This window comes from Ctenopharyngodon idella, chromosome 9, assembly GCF_019924925.1.
Source record: "Ctenopharyngodon idella isolate HZGC_01 chromosome 9, HZGC01, whole genome shotgun sequence".
NCBI classification, from domain to species: domain Eukaryota; kingdom Metazoa; phylum Chordata; class Actinopteri; order Cypriniformes; family Xenocyprididae; genus Ctenopharyngodon; species Ctenopharyngodon idella.
The window spans coordinates 2,888,834-2,905,289 of NC_067228.1; the positions used below are offsets into that span (position 1 = coordinate 2,888,834).

General features: G+C 36.7%; 1 protein-coding gene across 1 annotated transcript; it reads right to left on the reverse strand.

Annotated features, from left to right (window-relative positions):
- Positions 1-4,726: 4,726 nt before the first annotated feature.
- cd302 (CD302 molecule) lies at positions 4,727-15,542 on the reverse strand. The gene is made up of 6 exons (XM_051906269.1): positions 15,376-15,542; positions 12,521-12,646; positions 12,318-12,428; positions 8,263-8,445; positions 7,688-7,711; positions 4,727-5,829 (listed from the first exon to the last, which is right to left on the reverse strand). Exons 1-6 carry the CDS (start codon positions 15,461-15,463, stop codon positions 5,627-5,629), a joined length of 735 nt encoding a protein of 244 aa, XP_051762229.1. The 5' UTR covers positions 15,464-15,542; the 3' UTR covers positions 4,727-5,626.
- Between the last annotated feature and the right edge of the window lie 914 nt (positions 15,543-16,456).

Here is a 16,456-nt window from a genome sequence, read left to right on the forward strand (position 1 = left end):
AAACCACAAAGAACACCTTAGAAACCACATACAGTAGCAATGCCCTGGTAACTACCCAGAAGACCTGGCAATCACATAGCAACACAGAACTATTCAGGACACCTTAACAACCACATAACAAAGGCCTGGCAATCACATAGCAACACACTAACAACCACAAAGAACACATTGGAAACCACATAGCAACACCCTGACAACCACCCAGAAAACCCTATTTTCCACATAGCAAGACACCAACAAGCACCACACCCTAACAACACACCAACAACCACAAAGAACACCTTAGACACCACATAGCAACACCCTGGCAACCACTTAGAATACCATAGCAACACAATAACACGCATTTAGAACACCCTACTTGGAAACCACATGGCATCCTGGCAACCACCCAGAATAACAACATCTTAGAATACCTTAGCAACCACCTAGAACACCCTAGCAACACACTAAAAAACACTCAGAACACCTTAGCTACCACATAGCAACACCCTGACAACCACCCAGAATGCTCCAGCATTATGATACTGAGTTTCAGACATGCAAACACCAGGTCTAGTGTTTTCTATAATGTTCAAAACGGTTTCACAAGACTGGAGACATGCAGGAAGCACAAACTGAACTGCGTGTGTGTGTGTGTGTGTGTGTGTGTGTGTGTCTGTAGTTGGACTTTGCTCTGACAGTTACTTGCAAAATGATTCACAATGACTAAACCACACAAGATAAGAACTGTATTTCCCATCAGCTCAAAGGCACTGTCCTTTTCATCAGTTCACAATAGATTCATAATAAAACAGCAGGACAGGCCTTCTTCTTGAGAAACAATCTGTTAAATCTTAAATCTGTTGGCATACAGTATGTGTTCTTAACCGGATGTGTTTGATGCTGTTGTGTGTATTGATATTTTGATAAACTTTGGTCAACTTGTGTTGTTTTTAAATGTTCTATAGAAATGTTGTTGTTGTTGACTTATTTGTAGTCTGAACAGCAAAACTTGGATTTTTACAAAAAAGTTTCAGACACATCATAAGTAAGAATGTGTAAACATACAGCAATGTCTTTATTGCTTACATTGTCTGATGCTTGAGTTCTGCATCTCAGTTGTCTGAACAAATTGATCTGATTTCATTACTCACAGAACAACAGTGACAAGAGTCTGTCCTAAAGATTGGATTGGAGATTTGTGTGCAGTTTGAAGCCTCATGATAGTCATTAATGTTTCATTTATTCACGACAAGTGCAATAAAACTCAGACTTTGTGTCTTTCTAAGCGTCTTAGTTCCTTGCTCAATCTTGCATCTTGCTGAGGTTTGGTGTTGTTGACGTGACTGCAAGTCATTACTAATTCACCCAACATAAACTTAAAACCCTAGAAATATGTGCAAGGTGAGTGCTTTCAGTTCCTGCCAAGAACAGAGCGTTTTATCTGTGGCAATCTGTGCAAAGAGGCATATCGCTGACTCCTTCTGAACTCTCTTTCCCTGTGCTGAGAACTGTGAAAAAACTGACCAAGACACAATGACACTTCGATATCCTGACCCAGACTGGACACACAGATGAGAAATACATTCATATTATGAATCTAGAAATGCATTAAAACAAGAGAAGTGAACAGGAAGAAACTGATTGTGTATTCAGTGAAATTGTGTCACAGGTCTTTTCTGATCAGTTTGAGGATATGCAATACTCAGTTGCAACTAATCATGCATAGTTAATATGTTAAAGAAGGAGAAAATATATCCTACTCATATCTTTTCTTGTTGATGTCAAAGGTTGTGTGTCAAACCCTACAACATTTTTGCACAAAATTCATCTGTCACTTGATTTCTCTGGCCTGGCACGGTCTGTCTAAATGTATCATTTCACAAGTAACAGCGTCCTCTAGTGGTCATCAGTGACAACCTTCAATGTCAGATGAGGACAGTGCACCAAAAAGATTGTAGTTTGCATGAATCTTAATAAATCCACATTTATAGCTGCAGAACAGTTACCAGTGCTGATGGAAAGTTGGATTAATTATTGCTAGCATTACTATTAAATCAATAATTTTGTTTATAAATGAATTAAAACAAGCCTAAAGACTCTTACAAGCCATATTATATGAGGATCTGTCATTTTCTCCAGTGAAACCACTTTGGAAATGTCAATAGAAAGCAGTAAAATGATTTATAATTCTAATTTATAATAATAATAATAAAAAAAAAAACACTAAAATGAACAATATATTAAAATAAACATGTCCCCCCTATTTAAGAAAGCTTTAGGTTTAGCTTTTAGTTTTGAGAAGGGTTATTGTGTTTTAAAACAATTCTTGTTTTTAAACTGCTGTAACTGTGCCATATAATGAAAGTTCACCAGAAATGGAGAATGCATGTTATTTCTGTAGCTAAAGTTATTAATATCAAGTTATTGTGGCTTTTTGCTTTTTCTGTAATATGATCAAAACAACTAACAGCACAAAACATCTCAGAATTCATCAAATCCATTGATGATACTTATTGATGTTGGTGTTTATGTTGTTTTCCCACCAATACAGTGATGACTAACAGGATGGAAAGTGACATTGAGGACACAGGAAAAACCTTGATTATCAGCCTCGAATTGTGTGCTGAATTACTGCACAGGTTTAAACACAAATTTAACTTGCAGTACACAAAATCCTTATGCAGTAGCAGTTATAACATGAACAAACATGTGCAGACGAAGCAGCTGGAGATACAGAGAGAAACTGACACTTTCAGGGTAGAATAATGACAGTGATCTATAAAAACCCCAGAGGGTAATTCATCTGCCCTCAATTAGCTGTCCCACTTCATCCTGATCTCTCTCTCATTACACATCCAGCACACAGATTCATCTGCAGCTCATCTGGACACAGGAGTCTGTTTATTTGAGAGTGTAGGAGCTTCTTTATTCAGAAACTGCCTGCTAATTCTGCAAGTCTGCACTCTAAAAAATGCTGGGTTTAAAACAACCCAAGTTGGGTTGAAAATGGACAAACCCAGCGGTTGGGTTAAATGTTTGCCCAACGTGCTGGGCAGTTTTATTTATCTCAACTGTTGTTTAAATTTATTATATGGCTGGCTGGTCTGATAAAAACCAGAGACATAAATTACTAGAGGCAACAATAATAATCAAAAGGTGAACATTTATTACACTCTAAAAAATGCTGAGTTGTTTCAACCTAAATTTGGGTCCAATATCGACAAAGAAACCCAACCGTTGGGTTAAAGGGGTCCTTGATTATGATTTCACTTTTTTAACTTTAGTTAGTGTGCAATGTTGCTGTTTGAGCATAAACAACATCTGCAAAGTTACAACACTCAAAGTTCAATGCAAAGGGAGATATTTTCTTTTACAGAAATCGCTTTTTAAGGACTACAACAAACGGCTGGTAGGGACTACAACGAGCTTCTTCCCGGGTTGGTGACATCACTAACCCTAAAATTTACATAAACCCCGCCCCTGAGAACACACAACAAAGGGGGTGAGGCCATATTGGGCTGCTTTAGAGAAGAGGAAGAGTTGTTGTAGTAGAGTGTTGTTGACATGCCGTCATTTTATGCCGGACTGCTTCACAAACGAGGGTCAATTCAACGCTGGATTTGCACAAAAGATTAACATGACGGCACATGCTAGTCGATGAGTTGAATCAACTCCACAGCAACTACATAAATTTATCCACTAACCATTCAGAAACGTCCAGTTTCATTCTAAAAGTTGTAACTTCTTCCTGAGTCTCTCCATCAGTGTCGACTCCGGTTTGAACAATGTAAGGCTGAACACCGTTACTGACAATCCTCATTTTGGCTGCGTGAGATTCTCCAGCTTTGTTGTTGTTGAGCAACCGAAGCGTGAGCTGTTAAAGCTCCACCCTCTTCTGGAAAGGGGGCCGGGAGCAGCAGCTCATTTGCATTTAAAGGGAGACACACAAAAACGGTGTGTTTTTGCTCACACCCAAATAGGGGTACATGTAAACAAAAAAGGTAAAATGTGAGACTACATACGTTTTCCTCTTTGTATAGTAATAATTTAATAGAAATACAATGTAATACCTTAATTTCATTCAGGAATTTCCCTCAGGAAGTTTTCTCTCAGAACAGAAAACAAAATGGCCGTTAAGTTCCAGTTTTAACCGGTTTGACACAGACAACCCAGCGCTGGGTAGGTGTGTGAGGGCACCCCAAATTACCCAACACCTGGGTAAAAATATTAAAAATAACCCAATAAAATTACCCAGCAGGCTGAACCCAGCATTTGGGTAAAAATAAATAAATAAATAACCCAGCATTTTCAGAGTGACCCAGCAAATGGTTAAAATATTAAAAAATAACCCAATAAAATTACTCAGCAGGCTGAACCCAGTATTTTTTAGAGTAATAAGCAATTTAATAAACATTTGTTTCATTATTATTCATTTAACATACTAATAAATGTTAATTTCCATCATAATTTGGATTAATTTTAAGCGAGCAATACAGTAATTTTTAAACAATAGTTTAGTTAAATAAAACTACCCAGCAGGCTGGGCAAACATTTAACCCAACCGGGTTTGTCCATTTTCAACCCAACTTGGGTTGTTTTTAACCCAGCATTTTTTAGAGTGTATTTTCAGAGGTTTCAATGAGCAGCCGTGTGCTTGAAGTTAGCCTGCAGCATTAAATCTAAGCTCATCCGTGTATTCTAGGTTTTAGATCAGACAGTAAAAACAAAAAACAAAATGAAATGTTTGACAAATCTTTATTGGCTTTAAAAGACCAACAGCTGATTAGTTTCTCTTTGAGAAATGGCTCGTTGTTCATGTATGGACAAATAAAGCCTTAATCAATGTTTACAAAATGTGATTCATTCATAACAATATAGATACAGACGACTGTTAGTGGCAAATCCAAATCATAAAAACAACAACATTTATAAAATATTGTGATTGGTGATCAGGAAGTATCCATATCTAAAAACGTATACAGTGCTAGCAGTGACAAACATGTATTTGTAACCTTTTCAACTGAGAATGAAAGAAAATAAACACTGGTCCTACTGCAAAAAAACAAACAAATCTGACAAAAACTTCCCATTTTGTAAATCTCACAACAGGAACAAGCAAATTTGGCACTCGAAACATTAACACGTGATCTCTGTTTGATTTGAGAGCTGCAGCAAGGCAAGATTTCACTGAATTATGACTAAAACGTTCAGTCCGTTTCTCACACAAATCTATAAACTGACCTAGATTATAGTGCACAAAAATATATGGCATTTTTAGCCCTTTTCAGAGCTTGATAATAAAGAAACTAATCTCACCAATTTGACACAATGCAGCTCAGAGGAAATATTAGTAAAGCAAAAAGAGTCAATAACCATTTGAGTCTTGAGGGAGAAAGAAACATGTGCTTAATTTTCCTGTGTAACGAAGCCCCAGCAACTCTTTCATGTTTATTTCACACATGGCATTCATATTTCCCCATCCAGTCCTCCATTCCACCCAGGAGAGATCATTTGACTTGTGTTTTGCTCTGTGTGGACCATAGCTGAGGAACCCTGAGGAACCAGTGAAGAGGGAAGAGTTCACTGTCTCCATGAACGCCTGCTGCTTATTCTAACATCATCATCACCACAGCATTGAGCTCTAAGGCATCTCCTCAATTTCTTCAGCTTCTACCAAGCAGGTCTGATCATTGGACGGGGATCTGAAGGGCGGGTGGTACTCAATCAGGTTGAGGATGGATGAACCCGGGTTGTTTCTTTGTTGAAGGAACCAAATTACTGCAGAAACGACCAGTATCAGAACCACACTGATGATGACCAGAGCTGAGAGAAGAGGACTGTTCTCTGGAGAGGAGGAGAATGAAGAAGTGTATGATGAACACAAAAACAAGATGATTTACTCCAGTCATGATCACTCCAGAAAAAAAAAAAAAAAACCCTGAGTCAGGAATTAACACATTTTGGTATGGAAGTTTGTCTCCGCCACTAAATTAAAAAAGGTAATTGTGACTTTTTAATCTCACAATTCTGACTTTTTTCTCACAATTGTCAGTTTACATGTGAGGAAAAAAAGTCAGAATTGTGCATTATAAACTCACAATTGTGTGATACAAACTCGCAGTTCTGAATTTTTTTCTTGCAATTCTGACTATACCTCGCAATTCTGACTTTATAACTCGCAATTCTGACTTTATAACTCGCAATTCTGACTTTATATCACTCAATTCTGACTATATCTTGCAATTCTGACTATATCTCACAATTCTGACTTTATATCTCGCAATTCTGACTTTATAACTCGCAATTCTGACTTTATATCACTCAATTCTGACTATATCTTGCAATTCTGACTTTATATCTCGCAATTCTGACTTTATATCACTCAATTCTGACTATATCTTGCAATTCTGACTTTATATCTCGCAATTCTGACTATACCTCGCAATTCTGACTTTATATCACTCAATTCTGACTTTATATCTCACAATTCTGACTATAACTCGCAATTCTGACTTTATATCACTCAATTCTGACTTTATAACTCGCAATTCTGATTATATCTCACAATTCTGACTATAACTCGCAATTCTGACTTTATATCACTCAATTCTGACTTTATATCTCACAATTCTGACTATAACTCGCAATTCTGACTTTATATCTCACAATTCTGACTATAACTCGCAATTCTGACTTTATATCTCACAATTCTGACTTTATATCTCACAATTCTGACTTTATATCACGCAATTCTGACTATACCTCGCAATTCTGACTTTATATCTCACAATTCTGACTTTATATCTCACAATTCTGACTTTATATCTCACAATTCTGACTTTATATCACGCAATTCTGACTATACCTCGCAATTCTGACTTTATATCTCACAATTCTGACTATAACTCGCAATTCTGACTTTATATCACTCAATTCTGACTTTATATCACTCAATTCTGACTATATCTTGCAATTCTGACTTTATATCTCGCAATTCTGACTTTATATCACTCAATTCTGACTATATCTTGCAATTCTGACTTTATATCTCGCAATTCTGACTATAACTCGCAATTCTGACTTTATATCACTCAATTCTGACTATATCTCGCAATTCTGACTTTATATCTCGCAATTCTGACTTTATATCTCGCAATTCTGACCATAACTCGCAATTCTGACTTTATAACACTCAATTCTGACTTTATATCCCGGAATTCTGACATAAAAATTTTTTTTTAAAAAAATCATACCTCGCAATTCTGACATCTTTTCTCAGAATTGTGAGATAAAAACTCGCAATTGCGAGTTATAAAGTCCAATTCTGAGGGAAAAAAGACTGACATTTTTTCTCAGAATTGCGAGTTTATATCTTTATAACTCACAATTCTGACTTTATAAGTCACATTTGCGTGATATAAAGTCAGAATTGCAAGATACAAAATCAGTTCTGAGAAACTCGCAATTGCGACTTTGTCACGCAATTCTGAGGAAAAAATTCAGAATTGCGACTATCTCGAAATTCTGACTTTATAACAGAAAAAAAGTCAGAATCGTGAGATAAAAAGTCGTGGTTATGTCTCTTAAAAAAAAAAAAAGATGGGAAAAAATTAGGAAAACTCCTTAATTTATGTGTACAGGTATAATAGTTAGATCGCATTCACAAGAAAAAAAATATTACAAAAAATAAGATCATACTTACTGGGTGGGGGTATCCAGACTGCCTCTGAAAAACATATCAGAAAGATTGAGGGTCAAGTTACACCAAACATTTTTTTATGGAAATTGATAGTTAAAAATAGATGAAACACCTAAATGTTTACCTGCCATAACTTTGGAAAAATAAGCGTGCATAAGCATGTTCTTTCCACAAGTGTACCACTTCATGTTACTTTCTGTTTATTTTAGCAAAATTATATTACACCTGAAACCTATGTAAGGCCAAATTACTCAAAATTACTACCAAATTACAAATCTCTACACATATCAATACTGAACTGAGTTCAGCTGAATAATGACACTATTGTTTTTTTTTAGAGCTGCTTTACAGCAGAATTGAACTCTGTTTAATCATCGAATCATTTTCCTGTTATCACTGTAAAGCTGCTTTGAAACAATCTGCATCGTATGAAGCGCTACAGAAATAAAGGTGACTTGACATATCAAATTTGAGCTTTTCCGCTGTGTCCCTAGTTGTCAGTACAGTCAGACATTTATGAAAACATTTATAGCATGTCCCCATTAGCCACTGAATTAGTCACAGAATTGTGAACTTACTCGACTGACACACTACTCCGTTCTCGGGTTCATCCGTGCAGCTGATGTTTTCCCACTTCCCCGTGTTGGAGTGAAGAACGACACACGTGTCCATGAGAGGCAGATCTGTGTCATCATAGCCGCCGTCCTCCCAGTTATTATAGCGCAACACGCTGTTATCGTCATGCCACTTGAAGACGTCTTCTGCAAGGTACATAGAGACACAGAATGGGAAAGTAATGCTTAAAACGAGACATGTTTCATATAAATATTCTTAGTGAAAATAAATTATGCACTACATGGCTTAACAATAATAGATTTCACTGTGAAATATATTTCACAAGATCACATAATCCTTTAGTATAACGAATGTAAACACATAAGCTTGATCACTAAAGCCCACCCGGACAGCTCAATAATGAAGTTAGTAATAAATTAAAAGAAATAAAGGTGGTTTTGGAGTGGTAATTATGCAAGCAGCTGTTTATATATATATATGTGTTGTGATGCGTTATGACTGACAGGATTACGTCCTCCCAAAACTTCATTTAAAACTCAATTTCTATGTGTAATTTCTTATGTTTTTAACTGTCAATAATAGATGGAATTTATAATTCATTCACATATTTTTGCTGGAAAACAATGACATATAGTAACTTGTTTATCATTTTCAACCCAATTGCATTTCATTCTTTCACTTCAAACCTCATCTAGATGACATTATCTTGACATAAAGCCAGATGTTTAGGTTTGACACTCATAAAAATACATGCAAACACCTGATGAAAGAAACATTATGTAGCGCTTGCTGAATCTGTCACACCGGTCATCGGGTCATTCTTCTTGAGCCAAACTGATGATCAAAGTTCACATTGTCCTTTGGATCATTGTTCAATAACTAAGTGAAGTCTTTCATCATGAAGCCTAAATAGTCTCATGCAAACATGTGGCGTCTGGAATATGTTTCTATAGTTTTCACTTGAAAGCATCTGGACTCTGGGTGTGGGTGATGTATTCTTTGAATCCGCAACCCCTCGATCAGACCGTAAAAAAACAGGATTTCCTTGTGTTGTGACGACACGTGTGAAAAGTGTACATTATGTATGGACTAGAGATATAACCTGAAGAGCAACTTTAAAGGGCTAGTTGTCACCATGCCATTCAAACACATATTAAAACACATTTTTGGCGTCAGTGATGTCAAACCTGGCACAGGGATCAGAACAAACACAAAAGAACAGCTTGAATATTCTGCCTAAAATCTCATTTTGTGTTTCATGAAAGAAACAATGTGAAACTGGTGCCAAAATGTTTGCTTAATGAAACATTTGAAACAAAGTAGCTACTCATGATTCACTCAATTATAAGTTATACAAACTGTCAGCAACACCAGGCGTATAATCCTCTATAACTAAACAGACTGGTTACGATTTTTCAAAGCACTCCTTTAAAGGTCGAAACTAAAAAGCACTGACTAGGCAACAGTCTGGTAAACAACTCTTTTCCAAGGCCCTGGGATTGAGCAGATTAGTGAAGTTCAGCTGCATTCCAGTACAGAGAAGCTGGACCGCGTCCAATAACATGCTTAAGCATATACTGCATACATTTTTAGAACGTATAACTTAAGAATAAAGTAGAACCCGCACATTAAATCAAATAGTAAAAATGATTTACTGAAGAATTAAATAAGATTTACATAGTGAAGAACAAAAAATGTGCATAAAGTGCACAACAAAAAGCGATAATGTTTTTAAACTATTATTTAATTTTAAAAATTCTATAAATTACTATTTATAATTTCACACTCAAACTTTAATTTTTAGGTGAAAAAAACACTTTAAAATTACCATGAAATTGTATTAGATTACCTCTATAATCTTACATATTTCTTAGTGAAACGGGATATTCAGTGAGGAAAAAAGAATGCAAGGCGGGACTTGATTTTATTCAGGAAATTGATTGGCTCCTGAAAAGTAAGTGTGTTAAGGCCTGTTCACACCAAGAACGATAACTATAAAGAAAAATATATAGTTCTAAAAATCGTTCTAAATGTAAAATAGCAGAGTCCACACCACAACTATAATAATAATGGCACAGGGGAACGATATCATTGGAATTACTTTCAGAACAATTTTTTCCCAGCTGATGACTGACTAAAAACATCGACAGCCAATCAGAATCCATCCTGCTTTAAAGAGCTCTAACATTTAAAGCGACGGACGACAAAACTGCAGCGCGCTTATAATAAACAGAACTGTATCGTCTGCTGGTGTGGTATCGATAATTATCACGATAAATGTCAATCTTTATTTCTTTCAAGGCAGATTTTTGCTCCTGAGTGAAAGTTGTAGAAACCAGACAGTTAACTGTGTTTTTATCATCAGAATTAGGGATGTACCGAAATGAAAATTCTGGGCCAAACTGAAACCGAAAATTCTTTGCCAAAAACCAAAACAGAAAATGCTTTTTTTATTTTAAATTAGCTTTTTTTGTATAATTGTATTAATATTAGACTTTTTCATTAAATTCAGTCATTTTAATGATACTGAATTTGAAAAATACAAACCAATAAAATAAAATAACCACACATTTATCAAAAGTAACTAAAATTAAACAGAAAAAAAAACATTAATATTAAATTTCAATATATTATTCTTTATTCAGTTCTATGCAACAGAACTATTTTTGGGCATTTTTCTTTTTTGGGCATTTTTCTCTCTTGGCCCAAAACTGAAAATGCCATTTTCGGCATGCGGAATTTCATCCCTAATCAGAACATGACAAACACTTGTCAGACAGGTGAACATTTCACAATATTACATGTTTTGTTTCTTAGAAATGCACATTTGACAGAAGCTTGAGCTGAGTGACAGTAGCAGTAGTTTGAGATGCAGATGTAAATTTATGTTCATTCACAAAAATAGAAACATCTATAAAAAGTTTGGACATTCAAGCGATTTTAGACGATCAGATGTGTATTATTATATTGAGCTACTGTTCTTGCGCCGCTGCATTGTTGCACACGAACACTCATATAAACAGTAGCTGTGCAAAATGTGAAGATCACACGCAGAAACTAGTTGTCAGCGCTGTCCTTTGATTTATCACTAAAGTAGCTTAGAAACTCAAAACTTATTATAGCATATATTTTTCTACTTTTGAAGGAACTATTTACAACCCTACAACAGCTTCACAGTTATAGAGACGGTATGACTAATTCACACACGCAATCGCTGTCATTACTGGTACTGCGCTAATTTATCTTTATCTGATTTACAACGAGCAGAAATCTGTAAGAAATGTTACAAACCATAGATAAAATAACTGCTGAAAATGAGCCGTTATGTCAATCACTCTTTCAAAAGAAAAAAATATCCCACTTTTAATGGTCAAAATGAAGATATTTTTGATAAAATCCGATGGCTCAGTGAGGCCTCCATTGCCAGCAAGATAATTAACACTTTCAGATGCCCAGAAAGCTACTTGTTTTTTTTTGAAGCACAAAAAGTATTCTCGTCGCTTTATAACATTAAGGTTGAACCACTGTAGTCACATGAACTTTTTGAATACGTCTTTAGTAGCTTTCTGGGCATTGAAAGTGTTAATCGTCTTGCTGTCAATGCAGGCCTCACTGAGCCATCGGATTTTATGAAAAATATCTTAATTTGTATTCTGAAGATGAACGAAGGTCTTACGGGTGTGGAGCGACATGAGGGTGAGTAATTAATGACAGAATTTTCATTTTTGGGTGAACTAACCCTTTAATAACAAATACTGTAATTATATTCCATTACTCCTTTAATAAATTTAAGGTCTACATTATTAATATAGTAAAATTCGATACGAACATCCCACATTTCTGCCACAATAACATGGTTAAAGCTGGTGTTACTAGAGGAAATTCATGGTAAATGTTGGTGATTTGTGGATTGAAAAACCAACGTTTCTCCTGTTTTCCAAGTCAGTGTTGTTGATAACGGGATTAGGAAAGCAAATATTGTCCATTCTGATGTTTAAAGACCTATATCACTAGGCTTTGAGACACAGGGATGTTTATGGATGAAAATTAAACTTACCGTCGCTGTCATAGTACATTCCAAGCCAAACGTTCATTTTGTCATTCCAGATAGAAGAGCTGTACCTTACGATGAAGTCATTCTCCTCAGCACTTTTTACTGTCAAGAGATCTGAAATTGTAATGGGAAGGTTAAACTGTACCATATAGTTTATAAAAACAATACACAAGTTTAGATATCGCAAAATGTAAAAAAGCAATTACCATATCCTCTGCACATCTCTTTTGCATCTTGAATAGTGTAGCTTTTGGCAACGTCCTCTACTCCATGGACGAAGTGATAGCAGTTGAGTTGGAAAGGCAACCATGTCCGTCCATCTGCAGGGCAGTCTGTACAGACAGGACATTTTTTAGTTAACATTTCAAACCTAACCAGGTTTGTACACAAGGTAACAAGTGATAAAAGTTATCTCTTCCATGCTAACTTGAAGTTTTGCTTTAATCTGAACTACACACCGAACATCAAATATGTCATGGACTAGTGTAACAGAGCTTAACACCGTTGTTGCGTCGCATTGTGCCGCAACAGCTAAAAGCTGTCTACACTGAACACGACAAACCGACCGTTGGACTATGTCAGAAGAAATAGAATGGGGAATCCGTTTACTGTCGGGAATTTGGTTGTGTTGTGTCGCATGCAAGTAACTGACGGTCTTTAGCGGCCTCGTTAACACGCCCATCTCCCATGCAAAAAAATGGCAGTTTAAATCCTGCTCGGAGCAGTGCAAGTAGAACTGAAGAGGTTACATTGGTGCTGTGACCCGGATGCAAATGAGGTTTAGGGGGTGAGTGTAACGGAGGCCAGGTAGTAAGAGATGTGAGAATAAACCTCACTCCCTTGGCCTTGAGAGGCGTACTAGCAGCTAACAGTCTTTAGCATCCTTGTTAGCGCACCTGCCTCCCATGCCGAAAACGGCAGTTTGAATCCTGCTTGGTGCAGTGCGAGTAGAACCAGATGGGTTACATTAGCGCCGTGACCCAGATGAGAGTGAGGTTTGAGGGGTGAGTGTAATGGAGGCCAGCTAGTAAGAGCTGTGTGAGTAAACCTCACTCCCTTGGCCTCAAGAGGTGCATAGCGACTGCTGTAAATGCCTGTTTGAATCTTGTTTGGAGCAGTGCGAGTAGAACCGGAGGGGTTACATTGGTGCCGTGACCCAGATGGGAGTGAGGTTTGGAGGGTGAGTGTAATGGAGGCCAGCTAGTAAGAGCTGTGCGAGTAAACCTCACTCCCTTGGCCTCGAGAGGCGCACTAGTAACTGACGGTCTTTAGCGGCCTTGTTAGCATGCCCGCCTCCTATGCTGGAAACACCAGTTCGAATCTTGCTTGGAGCGGTGCGAGTAGAACTGGAGGGGTTACATTGGTGCCGTGACCCAGATGAGAGTGAGGTTTGAGGGGTGAGTGTAATGGAGGCCAGCTAGTAAGAGCTGTGTGAGTAAACCTCACTCCCTCGGCCTCAAGAGGTGCATAGCGACTGCTGGAAACACCAGTTTGAATCTTGCTTGGAGCGGTGCGAGTAGAACTGGAGGGGTTACATTGGTGCCGTGACCCAGATGGGAGTGAGGTTTGGGGGGTGAGTGTAATGGAGGCCAGCTAGTAAGAGCTGTGTGAGTAAACATCACTCCCTTGGCCTCAAGAGGTGCATAGCGACTGGTGTAAATGCCTGTTTGAATCCTGCTTGGAGTGGTGTGAGTAGAACCAGAGGGGTTACACTGGCTGTGATTGTGTCGTGTCATGCAGCATTTGATTCCAGCAAGGACAGATTTTTAAATTTTTTCATAGAACACTTAAGACATTTTTAACTTGAACAACAGTTCATAGTGACATCTGTCAAACTCAAAAAAAATTCATAAAAGTATCACAAAAGTTACAGTATCTTAGCAGTAGTTCACATGACTTTATGAACTTTATTTTAAAATGTTCTGAAAAAAAAAAAGAAAAAAAAAAGCTGCTTAAGTTCTCAAATCAAAAATAGCACCAACATTTGGTAATAAGACATGCACACTGCAAAAAATTGTTTTTGTCTTGTTTTCCAGTACAAATACCTAAACATTCTTAAATCAAGATACATTTACTTGAGTTGCAAACTGTTTTAAGATATCAAGTTTTATTTTCTGAAAAATGAATCCAAATTAAGTGAGTTTTTGCTGAAAACAAGTAAGAAAAACAAACTTGTTTTCTCGTTTAATTAAGTTCTTACCCCATTGGCATATATTTTTTTCTTGTTAGAATATTTTTTTTCAGAAAACAAGACTTAATATCTAAATAATTTTCTCCAGTAAATGTATCCTGATGTTTAGATATTTGAACTGGAAAACAAAACAAAAATACTTTATTTTTGCAGTGCAAGAACCAATGATGTTTTGATCATGTCATTAACGTCTTACTATAGTTATCATATGACTTCAGAAGACTATATAGTGCAACAGGTTTGGATAAGTAAATGAGTACATAATGATAGAGTTTTCATTTTTGGGTGAATTATTAAACACATTTAGAGGTCGCAAACCCTATATGCACTATATGCATTTCGATTACTTTAAAATAAAGATAAAATTAATTTCAATGACTTTCATATGCATGAAAATAATAATCTCAGGAAAATCAAAATTCGCCCATTCCAGAAAGTTCTGTCACTGTCACCAAAAACTGAAACAACGTGACAGAAAACTTCAAAAAGCTCATTAAGGAATTCATGCGGAAATTAATTATGGTTCTACATTATAGATAATTATCAGGCTTACTAATTAATGGTATTACTAACAAAACGTATAGGGCTTCCTCTTTCATTAGAGCCTGACTGGTTTTTTCCAGTCTCACTAAGTTAGTAGTCAAAGCTCGTGACATTGTGATTCAGAGCTACTGACATGAAGAGAAGTTTGTCATATAATTCAATATAGACAATGTAATAAAAACTCTGTTTCTTGTGGCGAGAACAGTGGAGATCTCAGATGAACTCTGAAGTTCACGACTGTTGTTTGCATCGCCATTAAAGCCAACTGTACAGTCACGAGCTCTGCGTAAACGCTTAACAAACCAAACAATAATGCAAACTACTCACCAAAAGCGTCCTCTCCTCGTGCGTAACGAAACGTAAGAATAAGAAGAACGGTGTAAAACAGTGTAAAATAACGAGTACTGGACTCCATGTTTTCAACACAGCGCAGATATCATGGTGCTGATCGCGTCACATACACACAAACACGCGCGCGCTCGCGCGCACACCGTGTCAACGATAAAGTTTTATTTTCATGATTGCTACAATTTTGCAACATTGCCAAAGTAAATAAACCACTTATAGTGCAGAAATATACACTATAGACGATGAATAAGGAGAAGTAAATTAATTTAAATAAATAAGCACGCATGACCCCCCCTTAAATACTTGAAATGACAGTGAGTCAAAAAACAAAACAAAACATTAAACCATCATAAACTGGTGTGCTAGTCTTAGTTGGTTTACACTGGTTTAAGATGATCTCCCAGCCGGTCAATCTGGTCTTCGGCTGTTCTAGCTGGTCTCCCATCCAAAAACCCCAATAAAACCAGCAAACAAACCAGTCTGACCAGCAAAACAACTTGGTTAGTTCAGGGTTATATGCAGTGTTTCTAGTTTTGTAATTGCATTGCTATGTCCACATACAATCTGAGACTTTTGTGCATTATCATGTTTATTTCTGTGTGTTAAAGCACAGAGAGATGACCGATGACCTTTCAGATATTATTTTGGCTCTGTTAACTAGACTAAAGACCCTCATCAAATCCCACAGGAATGTGTAGACGTGACTACAACAGTAAATGGATACCATGCACTCACAAGGGATAAAACAACCTGTCTGACTTAAAGGGATAGTTCACGCAAAAATGAAAATTCTGTCATCATTTACTCACCCTCAAGTAGTTTTAAACCTGTATGAATTTCTTTGTTCTGCTCAACACAAAGAAAGATCTGGCGAGATCTGTTCAGCCTACAAATGAAAATGGTTTCCCAGATGTTTACCATTTTGAATTAAATGTTTAAAGGGGACCTATAATGCCTATAATTTACAAGATGTAATATAAGTCTCTGGTGTCCCCAGAAAGTGTCTGTGAAGTTTCAGCTCAAAATTCCCCACAGATCATTTATTATAGCTTGTCAAATT

Excerpts from the sequence above, each read along its gene's own strand:
- cd302 (XM_051906269.1), bottom strand. The coding sequence starts at position 15,463 with ATGGAGTCCAGTACTCGTTATTTTACACTGTTTTACACCGTTCTTCTT. Across the intron at positions 12,647-15,375 it reads ACGAGGAGAGGACGCTTTTG|ACTGCCCTGCAGATGGACGG; the intron begins GTGAGTAGTTTG and ends CTGTCTGTACAG. Across the intron at positions 7,712-8,262 it reads CGGAGTAGTGTGTCAGTCGA|AGGCAGTCTGGATACCCCCA; the intron begins GTAAGTTCACAA and ends TATGTTTTTCAG.